This window comes from Gymnoscopelus microlampas (genome assembly GCF_963454915.1).
Source record: "Gymnoscopelus microlampas genome assembly, chromosome: 10".
NCBI classification, from domain to species: domain Eukaryota; kingdom Metazoa; phylum Chordata; class Actinopteri; order Myctophiformes; family Myctophidae; genus Gymnoscopelus; species Gymnoscopelus microlampas.
In genome coordinates, this window is record NC_139947.1 from 4,768,367 (window position 1) to 4,790,231 (window position 21,865).

Below are 21,865 nucleotides of genomic sequence, written 5' to 3' on the forward strand. Positions count from 1 at the left end.
CCAAATACATATCATTTTGGGGGTCCTTGACATGGAAAAGTTGGGAAACCACTGATATTATAGCAACATAAGTTTTTCAAAAAACTGTTCGGATTTAGAAGACATTTGTAGAATATATATTCAAAGTTATTTTGTATTTTTTTTAGATAAAACAAAAAGCAAATCCACAAGCTCATAGCGCGGCACTTGGTGCCGTGTAGCCGAACACACCGTCTGCCGTGTATCTGAACACACTGTCTGCCGTGTATCTGAACACACTGTCTGCCGTGTATCTGAACACACTGTCTGCCGTGTATCTGAACACACTGTCTGCCGTGTATCTGAACACACTGTCTGCCGTGTATCTGAACACACTGTCTGCCGTGTATCTGAACACACTGTCTGCCGTGTATCTGAACACACTGTCTGCCGTGTATCTGAACACACTGTCTGCCTTGTATCTGAACACACCGTCTGCCGCGTAGCCGAACACACCGTCTGCCGCGTAGCCGAACACACCGTCTGCCGTGTAGCTGAACACACCGTCTGGCGTGTAGCTGAACACACTGTCTGCCGTGTAGCACGGGGGGGATTCAATTTGCCATATTAAGAGATCGACAGTCATCGGCTTCCATGATTGGCCAACCCAACTGATTGGCTTCGGGGATTGGCCAAGCTTTGCGTGACATTTGTGCCACTGAACCAATATATAAGCGATGACGCGCACATTATGACTTAATTGTTTTTTTGGGAGGAATATTTTATAAAGCCAACCTGATCTACAGTGTGAGAAATGGTCTGCTGGACGAATGGAGGACCAGATGTATACAATTATTCTGCTGTTGCAGTGGAGCACAAGGTGTACGCCTTTGGATTATTTCACTATGACAACATGACTCAGATTGATGTCCACGTTTTCAACACTGTGTCTTTACGCTGGAGGAAGTTAAACCTGGTGACAACAGGAAGACAACGCCACCTTGATGGCTGTGCCTGTAATAGGGGCCACATACCTTTGCTGATAGAAGATATCGTCTACATCTGGGGAGGGTCTCCTGCCTGCAATGTCCTTTATGCATTTGATGTTGACACCAACAGATGGTTCAAACCCAAAGTGTCTGGGACTGTTCCAGAGGGGATGTGGAACCACTCAGCCTGTGTCTTGGGGAAGGTCATGTTTATCCATGGAGGAATGGAAGAACATTTTAGACGCAGTAATGACACCTATAGGTTGGACACCACCACAATGGTCTGGGCTTTAATTAACACCAGAGGTACTCCACCACTTTCTCCATGGGGTCACTCTGCCACCATCATCGGGACAAAGATGTTTGTATTTGGGGGCCAACAGGGCCGTTTGGGCAACTACAACACAATAGCAGTGTTTGACACAGAGACCAACTGCTGGCTGAGCACACCTTCTGCACAGCTTCTTCCAGAAGGACGCAGGGATCATTCAGCCTTTGCCTACAATGGCGAGCTGTACATATTTGGTGGTCGCACATTTAAACAGGTCTTCAATGATCTGTGGAAATTCAATCCAGAGACCTTCTCCTGGAAGAAGGTTGAGGCCAAGGGAAAAGGACTGGATCCAATGCATAGCATGAGCTATTGCATTGTGGGAGATCGCATCATCCTCTTTGGGGGAGCCAATGACAATTACTTCACACGCAATTTTGACCTGTATATCGTAGACTTAAATCCTAGCCTGAAGACGTTATGTAAGCTAGCAGTTATTCAGTACGGCGTGGAGCAGTCTGAACTCCCTCACGACATCAAGTGGGAACTGAGAGCCATGACTACCAACAGCAACGGAAAATAAAACAAAAAAATAGCATTCCATAATGCTCTTCTGCATTTTACAGTGGAATCATTATAAAACAAGAAATGACAGTCATATTATACCAGCTTGAGCCAAGCTAAATTAAAACCCTTAACTCTTTGCCTGCCACTGACAAGTTCCCTCGTTAGATTCTGCCAAGGCGCAGCCTGCCACTGACGAGTTCTGACGAGTTTTGAGTTTTCAGTGGTTTTCCACCAGATGGCGCTGTCATCTATCCTATGAATGATGCTTTCACTGCCTGATGACGACAGACCCAACATTTAGGTCATTTGAACAAATTCCCTGCCAAGGACGTAGATCTGTGTCCTTTCAGATCCAACCGTCGACCGCCATTGACGTAGATTTACATCCATTCCAAAAAAAATGTTGCTGTTGAAAATTCCACAAGAGGGCGCTCTAACGCAACTAGACGGAATGGACAGATGTGACTCACTTGCCTCCATTCCTATATTAGGATTTGTAGAAAAACTGTTCTAGCTCAGATTTTTTTTTTGTTGTGAAAACGGGCCCTTTTCAACGGGCCAAAATCGCCGATCGCTGTAAAAAGGTTTTTGTTCCAGTGGATAGACGAGACCCTCCCCCACCCACCGGACACTTTTTGTTTACATTCGCGTGCACATCGTGTCTTCTGCGGCTCTCCAAAGATCGCCAAAACACGGTAAAAAACGCTGGCACCCCACGGATGACGCATATGCGTAGTACCTGGCATTGAATATGTTAAAACATAAAAGCTTGTTTACTTTCTTTTTATTTCCTATGATGAAATGGCTATATCTCCGTTCCTCTTGCTTTACGGCAAAAACAAGCGACTACCCACTTTTTTCCTTAATTTGTTTAACCGTTTCTTGATAAAAAAACATATTTCTTCAGTTTGAGAACCGCTGGTATACACAAACACAATTGGCCGGGGGAGGGAAGCCAGGGCGGAAAAGGAAGGTGATAATTGTCACTCCACATACTCCTACCGGGCTGAGGGGGGCGGAGCCTGTCAGCAGGGAGTGTTGGGCGGGAGGAGTAGGACGAAAGCTCTACATCCTCCCGGTGGGGGCTCCTCACTGGCAGGTGAGTCAGTAGAATATGACCGTAGTGACAACACAGACATGTGTGTGGGGAGGAATCTGCTCACTCGCTCAATTCACACTCGGTCCAGCTCAACTCATACACTGCCATTGACGTGTGTGACAAAAGCCCACATCGCCATTGACGTGTTTTGGTGTTGTCAGTATTTTCCACTAGATGGCGCTCTTCGCTAACATGAGTGACCATTTCATCCTCAGACACAGATCCAGGAGATCACGTGATCGCAAAATTTCTTCCACGGTTCACTTCCTTGTTGTTTTACAATTTAGAAAAACACCTGTATCTCGCCTCCCTGGCTTTACGGGGGGGGGGGGGGGGGTGGTAATTTGGTAATTTGCTTCTGGGGGAGTTGGAGCGGTAAACACACACGTGTACATCCGAGTGTACAGAGCGTAACCATGACTACACTGTCTGGGACGTGGAGTCTAAAAGCCGAGCCGTGGACTTCAAAAAGGGACGAGTTGGAGCCGACAAAACTTTGTTCTGCGTGCTCATGTCCTAAAATATAAACACATCGTGCCTGCATGCGTGTGTTGAGGGTGAAAGTGTCCCACTTGATTAAACTGCAGATATACTGAAGTGCATTTATATATGTATCATTGAGAATAACAGTGATCAAAGCTACTGAAGCAAATTAATAAATAACGTGTTGATCTTTAATTGTACAAGCATGCTGTTTGTTGTGCATGGTGTGGGCTAGAATGCATGTCAAACAGCTCATATGAGAAATACAGCGTCTAATATACACCATGACATGCAGGAGGAGCGAGGAATGGCTGTCGGGTCCAACCTGCTCCTTTCCTCCGGACTCACATCTAATCCTCACCTCCTTGCTCGGAGGCGGGACTAATGCGCGAGTGGAGTGGACGAGTGTGGAAGTTGGAGCCCAACTTTTACTAAGACATCCAGCTGCCTGTAGCATCTTCCTTTGAAAGGATTTATCAACACGGCCGAAGAGTGTTCCGTGTTCTTCTGTGTAGCTGAACATACTGTCTGCCTTGTAGCCGAACACAGTCTGCCGTGTAGCCGAACACACTGTCTGCCGTGTAGCCGAACACACTGTCTGCCTTGTAGCCGAACACAGTCTGCCGTGTAGCCGAACACACTGTCGGCCGTGTAGCCGAACACACTGTCTGCCGTGTAGCCGAACACACTGTCTGCCGTGTAGCCGAACACACTGTCTGCCGTGTAGCCAAACACACTGTCTGCCGTGTAGCCGAACACACTGTCTGCCGTGTAGCCAAACACACTGTCTGCCGTGTAGCCGAACACACTGTCTGCCGTGTAGCCGAACACACTGTCTGTTGTGTAGCCGAACAAACTGTCTGCCGTGTAGCACAGGGGGATTCAATTTGCCATATTAGGAGATCGACAGTCATCGGCTACCCTGATTGGCCAACCCAACCGTGAGGCTTTGCGTGACATTTGTGCCACTGAACCAATATAAGTGATGAAGCGCACATTATGACTTAACCCATTTAGACCTGCTGCCACCTATACGTTGTTATACCTTTGAATCCGGGAGCCACCTTTGTGTCTCATTAGTTGTTGCTATACATATAGCAACATCATGTTATATACTTTTTTTTAGTAAGAATTTGAACATTTTCAGAAATCTTAGGTTAGGTTTTAGAAGGCGTTTTTAGAATCGGCCTCAGGTCTAAATGGGTTAATTGTTTTTTCAGAGGAATCCTTTACAAATCCAACCTGATCTACAGTGCGAGTAATGTTTTGCTGGACAGTACATCTGAATGGAGGACCAAGGCCAACTTGTGATTATGCTGTTGTTGCAGTGGAGCACAAGGTGTACTTATTTGGAGGGGTCCAATATGACGAAACGACTGACATCGAGGTCTACGTTTTCAACACAGTGTCTTTACGCTGGAGGAAGTTGACCCTGGTGACGACGGGAAGAGAACGCCACCTTGAGGGTATCGCCTGGCGTAAGTACCACACAGCTGTGCCGATAGAAAATATCGTCTACATCTGGGGTGGGTGTGGCGTCTATCCACCGAAGTACTACAGCATGCTTTGTGCATTTGATGTCGACACCCACAGATGGTTCAAACCCGAGGTGTCTGGGACTGTTCCAGAGAGGAGGTATAGCCACTCAGCCTGTGTATTGGGGAAGGTCATGTATATCCATGGAGGAGTGGACGAACAGACTGGACGCACTAATGACACCTATAGGTTGGACACCACCACAATGGTCTGGGCTTTAATTAACACCGGAGGTACTCCACCATCTGTTTCAGCATATCACTCTGCCACCATCATCGGGACAAAGATGTTTGTATTTGGGGACTGGGGGGCATCTGCTACAAGGTCAGAGTGTTTGACACAGAGACCAACTGCTGGCAGAGCACACCTTCTGTACAGCTTCAACCAGAAGGACGCTGGAATCATTCAGCCTTTGCCTACAATGGCGAGCTGTACATATTTGGTTGTCGCAAAGATTGGTCAGCTCATACCTTCAATGATCTGTGGGAATTCAATCCAGAGACCTTCTCCTGGAAGAAGGTTGAGGCCAAGGGGAAAGGACCGGCTCCAAAGTATTGCACGTCCTGTTGCATTGTGGGAGATCGCTTCATCCAATTTGGAGGAACCCTCAACCGCACACCTGCTGACCTGTACATCTTAGATTTAAATCCTAGTCTCAAGACGTTATGTAAGCTAGCAGTTATTCAGTGCGGTCTGGAGCACTCTGAGCTCCCACACGACATCAAGTGGGAACTGAGCGCCATGACTACCAACAGCAGAAGAATAACTCCAGAATGTCGCAGAATTGTGAAATAAAGGCCGCCGGGACACAAGGAGGCCGTGCGACATACGATTCTAATTCGGTGCTGATCGGATCCTGCGTTTCTGATACATGGCGTTTTGATTTTGACTTTGGCGACTTTTTTGTTTTCAGTGGTTTTCCACCAGATGGCGCCGTTCTCTATCACCTGAGTGACCATTTTCAGGAGATCACGTGATCCCAAGATTTCTTCCTCCATCCACTTCCTGTTTAGCGATTTGGGAAAACTTTTTTTTTTCCCCTGCATTTTGGCGAGACATGCTATATTCAACAGCCTGTAACAAGGGAAGGTGGGGTGGCGGTGACCTTTTTCTCACGGTAGCACAGTGAAACCCTCCATGCTTAGCAACCGTCGGGCGATCGATCATACATGGATATCAATATTCTGTGACCAGTTGAAAAGATTAGACAAACGTGCATTTATGACAGATGCTATATTCAACGGCCGGAAACAGGCGAAGGGGGGGTCGTGTGAGTTTTTATTTTCTTCTCGCGGCAGCACAGTGACACCCTCCGTGCTTAACAACCGTCCTGGAATCGATCATACATGGATATACATATTCTATGACCAGTTGAAAAGGTAAGAAAAACGTAAATCGCTGGCAGCGGGCAAACGCAGACAGAAATAAGTCTGGCAGTGAATGAATGCAGTGAATTGTGCATTAACCGCCAAGAACGTAGTCCTACGGTCCGTTAAATCCAACTGTTAAGCGCCGAGACCGTAGCCCTACGCTCCGGGTGCTTTTTCCTTTTTTTCAAAAAAAAACAAACTTTATTCAATTTTCGGTACGGCACATTTCAGTGTAACACCACTGGAAGTCGGAACTATTTGCGATCCCGTTTTTCGTTTCCCGTTGGCCTCCATTCTAAGGCGCACACTAAAACTCCATTTTAGCCCTTGTAGTTTTTTCTCCTCGCATTTAACATAAACGGTCAGAACTCAAACATGGCTGCCCCGTTTGACACGCCGTCTTCAGTGGGAGACGCAGGCAGATGTCGGCGATGTATGTAAACAAAGCAGAGCTCACTTTTATGGATTTTAACAAGGTCTATGGCGACGTGAAAAAAACAAAAAACAAAAAAACCTTGGCACTGGTGAGTAAATTCTGTGATTAGCCCTTGGCGGTGGATGTGTTAAGTGGAATGTGTTAAGTGGAATGCACAATATTAGCACCCTGACTCTGTTTGACCAGAATGGAACAGAGCCTTCATTAGTATCATTGGTAACACCTGTGAAGGAAGTGATAATATGGCTGCTGTGAATAGAGCCTATTTTCACTATTTTCCTTAACTTTTTGAATCTCACACCTGACAAATAAAAAAAAACTAAAGAAAACAACTAAACTAGCAAACCCACTGAAATTGATAAACAAAACAAAAAAAGGTAAAAACTAAATAAAAACAAAAACCAATGAAAGATGCAAAAACTCCAATAACCTTGCTGCGAGGAGCAGGGTACCCTGAGGGCCTCCGTGGCGGTGGTGGGGGGGGTGGCGATGGTACTGCTGTCGTTCTCTCCGTTGGGGGTCTGATGGGCGTCGCTGCAGTTCATGTCGGACGGGGGCGGCGGGGCGTCGTCCGGGGTCTCCTGGGGGTCCGTCTCCGTGTTCTGTCTGGAGGCCATGCTGCTGACCCGGCTCAAACTGGACACACATACCCACACACACACACACACACACACACACGCACGCACACACACAAAAATGTTATCAAATGGGGTTCCGTGGCCTAATGCACAGTGGTGGTAAAGTAAAAGTATCAATACTGTAATGTAGAAGTACAAGTAAAAGTCCGGAATTCAAAATTAAGTCAAAAAGTGCGAAAGTATTGGTATCAAAATGTACTTGAAAGTACCAAAAGTACTCATTAGACAAGTTTTCAAATGTATGAAATGTATACAAAATCTTTTGAAAATAGCAGATCTACAAGCTCACAATACGTCGCATCGCGACACATTGTGAACTCGTAGATCGGCTATTTTCAAATGGTCGAAATATAGGGCTGAAATGGTTAATGTATGTTTTGTAATAACAATCAAAAGTAACTAGTAACTAAAGATTAATTCATAAAATAAAATAATTGTAGTGGAGTAAAAAGTACAATATTTGCCTCTGAGGTGGAGTAGAAGTAAAATTACTGAAAATTGGGAATATTCCAGTAAAGTAAAAATACCAAAAAAATGTACTTAAGTAACAGTACTTGAGTAAATGTACTCAGTTACTTTCCACCACTGCTAATGCATATTACATATCACTGAGAATCACTACGCTAGCAAAAACATCATGTTGAAACTGTCTACAGGGGGAAACGAAACGCTGAGTTCGTCATTTTACACCACAATGGTTTGAAGCCATTAGTGAGTTGGACTGACAGGATATAGAGCATGACAGGAGCTGAGGGGACAGACGTCTACAAAAGAGGACAAACAAAAGACAGACACAGACAGACACAAACAGAGAGCTTAAAGGGATAGTTCACCCCATGGAGACTTGAATTCATGGATATTTTTTTAGTTTTTGGTCGCATTCCTAAACCAATAATTTGATGACCGGCAGCGGTTCCGGTAGGAAACACAAAGAGTCTCCTTTGTGTCTCCTACCGGAACCGCTGCCTACCAGTCCGCTGGTCATCAAATTATTGGCTTTGGAATGCGACAAAAAACATTTGTTTTGGGTGAACTATCCCTTTAATGTGATGCTGTGACAGACAGGCAGGCAGACAGACAGACAGACAGACAGACAGACAGACAGGCAGGCAGGCAGGCAGGCAGGCAGGCAGACAGGCAGGCAGGCAGGCAGGCAGGCAGACAGACAGACAGACAGACAGACAGGCAGGCAGGCAGGCAGACGCCCTCAGAGACACAGAACAGTAGAGGAAGCAGGCAGGCCTGCTAATGTGATTATGTCAAACCAGTGCTTCTCAAACTTTTTTTATTTCAAGGACTATCCCCATAACTCTGAGAGTGTACAAATTACAGTCCATTTGGTTCCATTTGTACGCTCTCAGTTACAGACCCGTAAGGGTCCATTTGGTTCCATGTGTACTAGGGATGGCCAAATGGAGACATCATTGATCATTAACCGTTAAGGAAATGTGTTCCCAAAAAAAAGCGCTGTTTACCAATAAAAAATCACACCCTGTCTGAAGGAAGCGGTGCCTTTGATGAGCCCCGTATTGATGTTGTCATCAATATTTGTTTATGGGACAGACACACACCCGAACAGACACACACCCGGACCGACACACAGACAAAGTCAGATATAGAGCGGTTGGCACCGCTAAAAAAATTAAAATCACACCCCTGTGTGAAGGAAGCGGTGCCTTTGATGAGCCCCGTATTGATGTTGTCATCAATATTTGTTTATGGGACAGACACACACCCGGACAGACACACGGACACACAGACAAAGTCAGATATAGAGCGGTTGGCACCTCTAAAAATACCCCGTTTTTCCCCCCACATAATATAATGCGCTATTTACACATTAAAAATAATGTACCTTGCATGCACGGGTGCTGTGGTTAAAGTGCCTGACTAGCCGACCTGCTGCAGCAATAACCCGATGCAAAAACAGGCTAAATCCATCGCTGATTGCCAATTGCAGTGTACGTGCAAACCCCGGAACTGAGTCGCAGTTCACCCGATTAGCAGCCACAACGTTGGCTGCGTACTCTTCATTATGTGTTCACTAGTGTTAGTATAGTGGAAGTCACGTGTGGTTGCGGGTGTAGACTTGGCCTTTTTTTTTTTTTTACGGTTTGCCATTAGCGTTAACCGGTTGCCAATAGGCTCTATGCACAGCAGCCATATTGGGAATGAATTGGGCTCTGTTCCATTTAGTGTGGCATAGTGGTTGTCTTATTTTCAAGGACCCCCATAACTCTCAGAGTTACACACCCACCATAAGGGGCCATTTGGGAACCAAAATGGAGTGTTTCTAGTGAGCCAACATGCACGATATCAGCACCCTGACCAGAATGGAACAGAGCCTTCATTAGTATCATTGGTAACACCTGTGAAGGAAGTAAGATGAGGCCCAATTTCTTTTCAATATGGCTGCTGTGCATAGAGCCTATTTCTTAGCGGTTAACGTGTAACGGTTACCGGTTGGCCATCCCTAATTTGTACACTCTCAGAGTTACAGACCCGTAAGGGTCCATTTGGTTCCATGTGTACACTCTCAGAGTTACAGACCTGTAAGGGTCCATTTGGAACTCAAATCAATGACCCCTTGGTGGTTCCTGGACCCAACTTTGAGAACTCCTGTATTAAACTACACTGCACTAGTGCCGTCATGAACATTTTAGTTGGTGCTTAATTGCCATACAGTAGAAATAATCACCATTAATGATTTTGGCAATGGAACAAAAATATAAAGGATTGTAGGCTTTGAAAACAAGAATTGCACGGTGCAGATATGACAATTAAATTAGATACTCAAAGTCATGACTGACAATGACACTGGTACCAGTAATCTAAATAAATAGTGTACGAGGGCCAAAACAGGTCATATCCTTAATAATATTATATGTTGCTATTTTGGGGAAATGTATGAACAATGTGTGATTTTGACTCAATTCCCAAAATAGGGACACCGGGTATAAAATGGTTAAAAAAGCATGGACAACAATGAAAGTGAAAAATAACGATAGAAATATAACATTATTCACTTCCATTTCATCCAGCTGGTTTTATACAGACGAATGAAAAGGACTTTGAACGATTATGCAAAAAATGATTAGCCATTAGCTCAACTGATTGCGCCGGGCGATTATGTAAGAGTTGTGAAGCAGGCTAGCAGGCTCTAATGTGATTACATTAGAGTCCAGTGCACCGGGCAGACTGTCACAATGTTGGTCCTGCTCTGGTCAAAACAACATCGCATCAATCTGAGAGAGAGAGAGAGCCCTGGGCCGCTGCTTCTGCTACATGGACCATGACCTCGTCTGGTGGCTGTACCATGCTGTCTGTCTCTACCATGCTGTATCTAGCATGCTGTATCAACCATGCTGTCGGTCTGTCTGTCTCTAGCACAGGGGTGGGCAACTTTGATGATGGAGAGGGCCACTATATTTCCACACTCACTCCGGAGGGCCACATTGCATATACTGTCTCTCCGTATTTAAACTTTTTTTGGCATTCATATGTCACACAAAAGTAGCAAAAATAGCCGATCTACAAGTAGATCGGCTATTTTTGAATTGGAATCAAATGTTTTTTTGCAATTTTTTAATTGGAATCCTGAAAAGTAACATTTGTATTAAATTTCAAATGCATTTAGTTATACTTATGATAACTTTATGAACTTAAATACAAATACATTGGACATAAAAAAGACAATAGAATGTTGTCATTAAGCTACTAATATAGACTGAAGTAATTAAAGCGGGTCATGTTTGCATGTTTGGAATTGTAACAGCTGAAGTCAATAATATATCAGTATTCAGATATTAACCTGCGGGCCGCATTAAGTGAAGGTGGGGGCCGCATGTGGCCCCCGTGCCGCCAGTTGTCCATGTATGCTCTAGCATGCCGTCTGTCTCGACCACATGGTCTCTACCATGCTGCTACGCCTCAGAGGCAAATAGTGGTCACAGCATTAGACTCTGACCGATGGCAGATTTTTTGGGCCCGATGCCGATTTCAGAGAGTCCTGGACTAGAGCACTGCATATCTGCGTCACAGTGTTTTTGTCCCAAACGGGCCACCGTAGTAGTGTTTACAAACTGACTTGGATGAAATCACGGGTGAAATCTCGTCTTGCGAGACTTCTGGAGAGGCATATCTAACCTAAACACTGCGGAGAGTTTCCTGTCAATAAAAAAAAGTCAGATATGATCACCAAAAACAAAAAAAAGATTAGAGCGATAAAAATACGCGAGCTAGCGCATGGACCGTTCGCTCAGGTTTTTAGCTGCGGTGGACTCGGGAGGGAGTTATGAAAATGTTCTACTGTACCACTCGTCCTAGGACATGATAATATCATATAAAAAGGTAAGGAAAAGGGCTAGTCCGGAAATCTCCTTTAACCCATTAAGACCTGGAACGCATCTGTGTCACTTTTTGATTTGAGCTAAAAAGCATTATTTTACACTTTGGCTATTCAAAAATAGCAGATATACAAGCTCATTGCGCGGCACCGAGTGCCGCGCTATGAGCTTGTAGATCTGCTATTTTTGAAAAATCGTGAAAATATTTTTTTCATATTTTTTTCCGAAAAACTGTTAGGATTTAGATTTTTTTTTAGAAGCGGCCTCGGGTCTTAACTCATTGAGTGCCATTAACGTGTTTCACGTGTTTTACCGCTATGGTGCAACGTGCCATTAACGTGTTTCAAATTATTATTATTTTTTTTTAACCCAAGATATCATCATCATCTGAAGATGTGCAGCTCCATCCACTCCTTGTTTAACTTATAACTTAAAAAGGCTGTATCTCGCTTCCTAAGCACTTTTTTTTTACTTTGAAAAAATAAAATAAAAATCATAATGGCCAGAAATAGATAATAATTTGGGCACTCAATGAGTTAATGGGTTAAGTAGGGACATGGTTTGTATAGTGTGTGTGTAATGTCGGACGTGACTCACGGCCTGCCGTTCTCCACCTGCACGCCAACGGACTGGAACCTCAGAGGGGCGCTGAGGGGGAGGAGGTCCTCTCTGGAGATGGGCAGAAAGCAGTCCACCTGTCAATCGATCACGGAACGACAGCAAGTCAATCTAATGCGGTGCCCGTGAAACAAGGTGAACTGTTACTGTTAGCCCAGACATACTGTACTGTACAGACTGCAGGGATTAAAGCAAAACACTCAATCTCACAACTGATACGTTCTGTTGGGACCACTGGTGGGACCAGTGGAAGTACTCAAATGTTTTACTTAAGTAAAAGTATCAATACTGCAATGTAGAAGTGCTGTTATAAATCCGGAATTCAAAATTTAGTTGAGTAAAAGTACAAAAGTATTGGCATCAAAATATACCGAAAGTACCAAAAGTAAAAGTACTAAAATGTTTGAAAATAGCAGATCTACAAGCTCACAACGCGTCGCGATGCAGATCTAATGTTTGAAAATAGCAGATCTACAAGCTCATAGCGCGGCACCGAGTGCTGCGCTATGAGGTTAAATCGTGAAAAAACAAAGTCCGATTTTTTTCAAAAAATTGTTAGGATTTAGAAAGAAAAAAAAAATGTAAGAATCGCCTCAGGTTTTAATGGGTTAAATGGGCGATAGCAACAAAATGGCCGATCGCGGTAACAACGTTTTTTCTCCGGTGGATATATGAGACCCTCCCTCGCCCCCCCCCCGGACACTCTCTGTTTACATCAGCGTGCACGGCGTGGCTTCTGCGGCTCTCCAAAGATCGTCAAAACAAGGTAAAACAAGCGGATGAAGCGGATGAATAATACCTGGCAGTGAATGTGTTAACCGTAGGAAGTATTACGTTATTTTTTCTATTAGGACATGCTAATAACATTCCATAGGGCTGGACCACACATGGACAAAAATTACGACATCAACGTGCGACGGGCATCGTCCCCCTTGATGTAAAAGATGAGCCATTTCTAGAATAAATAAAATATTTAAGGTGTTTTTAATTTGACATTTTAGTTATAGAGGAAAAATATAATGCATTATAAGGCATTAAAGGAGGAGTTCACCCAAAAAATGACTTATTTTCTATCAATTACACACCCCATGAAGCCTTGATTTCATGGATTTATTTTTGTTTTTGTGGCACTCCTAAGACAATAATTTGATGACCGTGTGTATTTCCGGTAGGAGACACAATTAAATCATCTACTTTGTGTCTCCTACCGGATACATTAGCCGGTAGGAGACACAAATAATCTACTTTGTGTCTCCTACCGGATACATTAGCCGGTAGGAGACGAGAATCAAATTATTAGCTTAGGAATGCGACAAAAACAAAAAAGAATCCATGGATTCAAGGCTTCATAGGGTGTGCAATTGATAGAAAATAAGTCATTTTTTGGGTGAACTCCTCCTTTAAGGCATATGTGGCTTATTAGCCAGGGATCCTTTTAACCTATTTAGACCGGGAAAGAATCTGTGTAATTTTTTGATTTATTTGGCTATTCAAAAATAGCAGATTATACAAGTTTGTAGCTTGTAGATCTGGAATTTTAGAAAAATAGTGAACATTTGAGCAAATCTTTGAATATGTATTTTTTTAAAGCAAACATTTATAACTCAAATCTTTGCTTCTGGGCCGGATTCTACAAATGTCTTCTAAATCCTAACAGTTTGCTGAAAATGTTATGTTGCTACAATATCAGTGGTTTTCAAAAATGATATGTATATGGCCGCGGACCAACATCTCAAAACATTTTGTTCCAGGGACCCCCCAGAAATTGTAACAGAGTTAGAAATGTTTGCTTTAAAAAATATATATTCAAAGATTTGCAAAAATGCTCATCATTTTTTTTTAAATAGCCAAATAAATCTTAAAATGACATGGATGCGTTCACCAGTCTAAATGGTCTAAGAATCGATGGTCTCACCTGGATTCCGATGGAGGACAGTTTCCTCTTGGGCTCAGCAGCGGGGGACTTCTCTGTGACGGGGGCCAGGCTCAGGGTGTCATTCTGGGGCTGGGTGGAGGTGGAGGTGGAGGTGGAGGTGGAGGTGGTGGAGGTGACACTGGAAGAGGAGGTGGTGGAGCAGGGTTATTATAGTAACACAATAACTTGAGGTGTGCCGATACACTAATTTCACGATACGATACACGGTATTGGGCTCACGATATCGATACAATACGATATATGGCACTTTTTTATTATGAAAATATATGGGGGGGGGGGAGAAAACAAATGCAGAAAAAATAAAAACAAGCTACACAACCAATAGCATTCATTCCACGCACCCGCCCTTGATTGACAAGCTACCCGACCAATATCGGTCTGGTTGCATTGCGCAGGATATGTCGCGAGAAAGATGGCGGATTTGAAATTCCTGAACAATCGGCTTTATTTACGGTCTGTAGAAACCAATAGCGTTGCTTTGTCCATTCATTTTTATAGTCTATAATCAAAACTATACTGAAATTGAAAACCAAAAGTCAAGACGAAACAAAACAAGAACGAAATGACAAAAGTCATATTCTACCAGGTGCTGTGTGTGTGTGTGTGTGTGTGTGTGTGTGTGTGTGTGTGTGTGTGTGTGTGTGTGTGTGTGTGTGTGTGTGTGTGTGTGTGTGTGTGTGTGTTTTCATAGACCTGATTACTTGTTTTTCGGATTGCTTGTTTCTCGCCAAACCTGGCCACATTATATGCGACGCTAAACGCTAATAATGTTTTTTATATAAGTGGTGGCAACATTTTTAGACAGCACACGGGTCTTCCCAACAATAGCGAAGATTTAAGTCAGTGTGAACATGGCCAAATAATAACTTAATAGCCAAACTAGGTCTAATGAAGCACGCTAGCATTTAGGCTAACTATCCTGCCTGAGGCAGCAACTGTTGCAGTGTGAATGAGGGGAGCGGAGGGCGGTTACTGCGGAGGACGGGCCGTCTCCCCATTGGCTTAAAGACCGGGCCGAAGGGGAAGTCTCCCCATTGGCTTAAAGGAGTGAAGGACAGCCAGGACAGGCAATGATGAATAGGTGGCGACTAGGTGTCGAATGATAATGATTAGTCTGACTGTTTGTAGACTCAGGCGCTCTTCGAGCACCTGGTAAAAATGACTAATAAAAAATACAAAACTACAACCTACCTTGTGGAGGAGGTGGAGGTGGAGACAACAGAGGAGCAGGTGACAATGGAGGAGGAAGAGGTGGTGATGGTGGGAGGGGCTTCACGAGGGGCGGGGACGGGGGCAGGGGCGACGGCGGCAGCAGCAGCAACAACAGGTGCAGCAGTGGGGGCGAGGACAGAGGTAGGGGCGGGGGCCAGGAGGGACGGGGGGGCCTGGTGGTGGGCGGGGCCCTTAGCCAGACTGCCGGTGCGGATGCTACAGAGGCTGTCGGAGGAGGTGTTGCTGTCGCCCGATTGGCTGTTGTTGTCGTGGCGATGCTCCAGGTAGGTGTCCTGGGCCGACTCGGTGCTGCTCTGGACCGTCACCGAGATCAGAGGCTTGGAGGAGGCGGAGCAACGAGGCGGGATGGGGGGCGGGGCCTTGGTCCTTCTGCCAACTGGTTAGAGTGGAGAGAGAGAGAGAGAGAGAAAGAGAGAGTTTTTTTTGTTAATGCAATAGGCTCTATTCACAGCAGCCATATTGTGAAGACATTCACAGGTGTTACCAATGATACTAATGAAGGCTCTGTTCCATTCTTGGTCAAACAGAGTCATGGTGCTGATATTGTGCATGTTGGCTCCCTGGAAACACTCTGCTACACCAGTGGGTCTACAGTTGGGGTCCAGGGACCCTCATGGGCTTCCAAATGAACCCTTACTGGTGTGTAACTCTGAGAGTGTACAAATGGAACCAAATGGACCCGTTCCATTTGTACACTCTCAGAGTTATGGGGTCGTGGAAACCACTGTGCTAGACTAAATGGAACAGAGCCTTCATTAGTATCATTGGTAACACCTGACCCCCTGAGAGAGAGATGAAGCAGGGACCCCACCCACTGCATATTGTATAAAAATGTGTTACAGATTAACTTCTTTATAGATTTCATGGATAGCTTCATAGACTTGTTTGACAGCACTAACATCAGTGTTGTGTACATTCATGTTTTGTGTTTGTTTACACATTATCTTTTCTATTAATATGTTGGATTCGTGTTCATGTGTATTTTCAGACATTTAACCCCTTAAACCCTCGATACTTTGTAAACCAGATCTTTGGCTCCATACTTGGTCTGCTCTTTTTTCCCCTCTACAGACCAAACCTCTTTGCCAAAAATAGCTGACAGGTTGTGTGAGCTTGTAGATCTGCTATTTTTTTGGGGGGCAAATGTTCCTCCCCAGAATAGGGATGCTAGGGTTCAAGTGGTTAATGTATACAAATTAAAGTTCCTATTACACAAAGACGAGCCCCCCCACCCCCCGTAGTAAATCTTGACTGGGGACCTCCTTGGGGTCCCGGACCCCCTGTTGAAGACCCATGTTGTAGACTAGATCAGGGGTTTAACTGATTTTGACCCAGGGACCACCATCCTGACTAAGAGCAACCTGGGGACCACCACTATTGTGCGTGGTGGGTCCATCATAGACCCACCCCACTTCTTTCCCGATATCCGATATTGTCCAACTCCTAATTTCCGATACCGATATCAACCGATACCGATATATGCAGGCTTTTTCACCAAAAGTCAACTAATTGTCAGGAACATCACATATCTAATCAAATAAAATAGCTATAATATCAACATAATATCTAAAAAACAGTGATTTTGTTTGTTTTCAATGAAGTGAGTCCTGTGACTCAATGGTGAGTCCCACTAATCTTAGATTAGATATTGGCCTATTTGACAGTGCAGAAGCATAATTGCTTTTATGCCTATAACATTAACGAGCGTCAACGAGTGTCAGCTGGACACAGACACACACACACACACACACACACACACACACACCTGCCCTCTGCAGTGCTCTAATTTGAAAGTGACTGGGGTCTGTCTCTTTTCTCAGCAAAAGCCCTTGAATATGATGGAATATGATTATGGATTACTGTGATTATGGAAAGCTCACATGTCATATCACACACACCATATAGTGAGAACTCCTTTTTTTTTTTTTTTTTTAATTCTGAATGCATGGCCAGGGACCACCTGCAATACGCGGACCACTGGTTGAAAACCCCTGGACTAGATTCATAAGAGGATGATAACGCACACACAAACAGAGCATTGTGCTGCACACTGAGCATACAGTAATAACAACATAAAAATCATAAAAATCACAGGGCCCAGTGGAAAAACAAATCCAGCTTTTTTTACCCCCTCCGCTATCACAGGCTGTCAGGCGCTTTGATGAACGGACACACAACACACACTACCTGCTGTGTGCACTGACGTCAGTCTGTCTGAGTCTGTCTGTCTGTCTGTCTGTCCGTCCCTCCCTAGGGAGAGACAGACGGAACACAAACTACCTGCTGTGTGCATGCATTGACGTCAGTCAGTCAGTCTGTCCCTCCCCAGGGAGCTTCCCCCTTTATCCTGCCACTCCTATAGCACTGCTGCTCTACTCCAGGCCACCGTTTCCCAAACTACCGGTTGGGACACATTTTTGGGCCGTGGACCCATTTTTTTCCGTATTTTAAAAGACCCCCCCCCAAAAAAAAAGATAATTTAAAAAAATAAAACTAATATATTTGTTTTAAATATAAAATATAATTTAAAAAAAAAAAAAATGAAAGTTCTATAAATGGCAAAAAAAACAACAACTATAAGTTCACAACGCGAGCTTGTAGTTCGACTATTTTCACTATTAACTCTTTGCCTGCCACCGACGAGATTTCTCGTCAGATTCTGCCAACACTCGAAAAATTCACTGGCAGTGGCATGGCAAACGATGTGTTATTTCGTGGCAGTAAAAGAGTTAAATAGGGCACACTGTTAAGTGGTTAACTACTCATAATAACTTTTTCTACGATTGGGTCCCGGGTGGAAACATGAAATTTCTCTTCTGGGGTCTTGAGCTACAAAGCTTGGGAAGCAGAGCTCGAGAGTAATCACAGGGACATCGGTGTAGCCTGCTGAATGGACCCCGTAAATAATGTGCTGTAACGCACCATTCATCTCCATCAACAACACCATCACACGTTGTAGGATAGGATGACACTATTAGTCCCCCAGGAGGGAGTGTTTACAGTGTGTTTACGGTGTCAAAGGGTAAAGAAAAGGTGCACAACAATGAACAATCAAATACAACCTTAAAACAATAAACTAGCTCGCAGACACACAAACAGGCTTCTCCACAAACTCCCTCGGCTCACAAACACACCCACGTACACTGTGACAATACCACGCTACGAGCTTGTAGATATATATATATTTTTTTACATTTTGCAAATCTTTTATGTATGTTTTTTAACATTTTTAAAGGCATTGTAGGGAACATTAAGCCTAAATTTAAAAAATATGTATATATATATTTTTTGCATTTTCTCCCCTCTATCAGCCACTATATAATGATGCTGGGGTGTTTTCCTTCATTGAAACACAGTCCTCTGTCTGAAATCCGTATTTTCCCTTCTGTTTATGTTCATGTTGTTTATGTCCGGGTCGTAAATTAACGCACGCATGTGCGTGTCCGTGCGCGTCCGTGCCCGTATCAACTTTTTACTTTCGGTTTTAAAACGCTCTCAAACTTCTTTTTTGAGGCACATAATTTACTTTTAAAAAATCGTTTGGATAGAATTTAGTTGTTTAGCTTCATATATGTGGTCAATTTATCATGAAAGAGCCTATTTAAAAATATAAATTCAGAGAACCGTAGGGTCGGGCATTTCCGCGAATTGTATCCGCATAAGGCAACCTATTTTGGGCATGACTCATTTAAAAAGTCCCCCCTGCGTCACCCCCTGGTGGTCGGGGAAAAGAACTGCTGGAGGGGCGGTGTTTGACAACAGTTTTTTTCTTTGATTATGTCTGAACTCCCTACAATGCCTTTAACTAAAATCTTTGCTTCTGGGGATTCTTCTTTTTGAAAAAAAACATGTTGCTAGAATATCAGCGGTTCTCAAACTTTTTTCATGTCAAGGACCACCCAAAATGTATTTGTTCGTGGAGATTTGCACACATTTTCACGTTTTCTTTTTTCTAAAAAATAGCAGATCTACAAGCTCATACAGTAGCACTATGAGCTTGTATACAGTAGCTGCTATTTTTGAATAGTCAAAGAAATCTAAATGTTTTAACTAAAACCTTTGAATGGTTAGACTCCTAAGCACCATCTATATAAATTACTAAATATCTAAAAGTTAAGCATTTGAACCCTAGCGTCACTATTCTGGGCATGTCATAATAATAGGCAAACGTATGGCAAAAATAGGCAAACATTCAGCGAAATAGCCCCATCTACAAGCTTGCTGTTTCCAGTTAACCCATTGAGACCTGAAGCCGATTCTACAAATGTCTCCTAAATCCCAACAGTTTTCTGAAAAACGTATGTTTCTATATCAGTGGTGCTCAATCTTTTTCATGTCAAGGACCCCCAAAATTATATGAATTTGGCCGCGGACCCCCATCAAAATATGTTGTTCCAGGTACCCCCAGAAGCAAAGATTTGAGTTAAAAATGTTCGCTTTAAAAATATATATAGGCCTACTCAAAGATTTGCACACATTTTCACGATTTTTCAAAAATAGCAGATCTACAAGCTCGGCTATGAGCTTGTAGATCTGCTATTTTTGAATAGCCCAAAGTGTAAAATAATGCTTTTTTAGCTCAAATCTAAAAATGACACAGTTCCAGGTCTTAAAAAGGGATTTGGCGTTGAGGGGGAAAAGTAGGGGACCCCTGTCAACACCGGTATGCATGGTCTTAAGTGGCTTAATGACACATGTAACAGATTAACTACAGTTTGGAGAGTTTTCTTTTCAGCGTGTCCTTATGATGAAGTGATAACGCTGTGGGAGAACAAATCGGTCCTCTGTTTAAACTCGTCGTCACAGAGCCTCGCCTAACAGCCCTGACTGACCACGTTCTACACAGATACTGTAGATACCAGCGTGAATCAGACAGTGGTGGGAAAAAGTACTCGCATGTTTTACTGAAGTAAAAGTATCAATACTGCAATGCAGAAGCACTCCGTTACGAGTAGAAGTCCTGTAATCAAAATTTACTTGAGTAAAAGGACAAAAGTATTGGTATCAAAATGTATTTAAAGTACCAAAAGTAAAAGTAGTCATTATGCAGAATGTCCCATTTCAAGTTTTCAAATGTATGAAAAATAGTTTGAAAATAGCCGATCTACAAGGTCACAATGTGTCGCGATGCGACGCATTGTGAGCTTGTAGATCGGCTATTTTCAAATGGCCGAAATGTATATAGCATATAATGACACCTTTTCGGGTTTTCTGGCCTAAACGTATGGTAATTGTTTGGGCCGGGCCGAACCATGCCTCGGGCCGGCCCAGTAAGGCCCAGTTAAGGCGGGCCTTAATGTTGAGGCCTCTAGCTCTGACCCAGGGCCAGGCAGCACACACACACACACACACACACACACACACACACACACACACACACACACACACACACACACACACACACACACACACACACACACACACACACACACACACACACACACACACACACACACACACACACACACACACACACACACACACACACACACAGTGGAATGAATAGCTGTGTGAGTGTGTGGCTGTTGTTCTGTCATCAGAGGCTGATTGCAGGGTTTAGGAGGCTGAAAAAAGGGGCAACTATGGTGCAATAACATGAAGGGGGAAAATCAGGGGAAAGCCACAGGATTTTCTGTAAAGGGCTGAGGCAGTGGGACTGGGGACGCTGGGGAAATTCTGTGTGGATTCTATTTAAACAGCCCACTGACTGGCTGGCTGGCTGGCAGTGGTGTAACTAAGTACATTTACTCAAGTACTGCACTTGAGTACAATTTTGAGGTATTTTTTACTTTACAGAGTATTTCTTCTACCTGGTGGTATTGATACTTTTACTTAAGTAAAAAAAGAATAGAGTACTTTTCCCACCACTGCTGGCTGGCTGGGATCAACATTATGTCTGACAGGGCTTGGAAAAAGGGAGAGCAAACAAATTGTATCCTGGTCGAATTGCTTCAACCACTGGGCATGTGCGATACTTTCAGTGGTGTAAAGTAACTAAGTACATTTACTCAAGTACTGTACTTAAGTACAGTTTTTAGGTACTTTTACTTTACTGAAGCAATTCCAATGTTCAGTACTTTTACTTCTACTCCATTACATTTCAGAGGCAAATATTGTACTTTTACTCCACTACAGTTCTTTGAAAACTTTAGTTACTAGTTACTTAGCAGATATGAATGATTAACATTATAAAACATACATTAACCACTTTATCCCTATTTTATACATAGGGTATTTGAAAATAGCATCGAGACGCGTTGTGAGCTTGTAGATCTGCTATTTTCAAACATTTTAGTACTTTTACTTTTGGTACTTTAAGCACATTTTGATACTTTTGTACTTTTACTCAAGTAAAATTCTGGACTTTTACTTGTAACAGAGTACT

General features: G+C 43.6%; 2 protein-coding genes across 2 annotated transcripts in view; one reads left to right on the forward strand and one right to left on the reverse strand.

The window, feature by feature from the left end:
- The window catches only part of dlgap4a (discs, large homolog-associated protein 4a), a gene marked incomplete at its 5' end in the record, with an annotated part of 78,176 nt that overhangs the window by 10,052 nt on the left and 46,259 nt on the right, over nucleotides 1-21,865 (reverse strand). Inside the window, 4 exons of the mRNA XM_084067989.1 lie at nucleotides 7,140-7,345; nucleotides 12,291-12,388; nucleotides 14,227-14,365; nucleotides 15,439-15,849. Coding sequence (XP_083924115.1) covers nucleotides 7,140-7,345; nucleotides 12,291-12,388; nucleotides 14,227-14,365; nucleotides 15,439-15,849 — 854 coding nt within the window. The remainder of the gene's footprint in view (nucleotides 1-7,139; nucleotides 7,346-12,290; nucleotides 12,389-14,226; nucleotides 14,366-15,438; nucleotides 15,850-21,865) is intronic.
- LOC311053219 (kelch domain-containing protein 3-like) lies at nucleotides 773-1,801 on the forward strand (the record flags this gene model as incomplete). Its single annotated transcript, XM_084068677.1, has 1 exon — nucleotides 773-1,801. The coding sequence occupies one exon, from the start codon at nucleotides 773-775 to the stop codon at nucleotides 1,799-1,801; it is 1,029 nt and encodes a 342-aa protein (XP_083924803.1).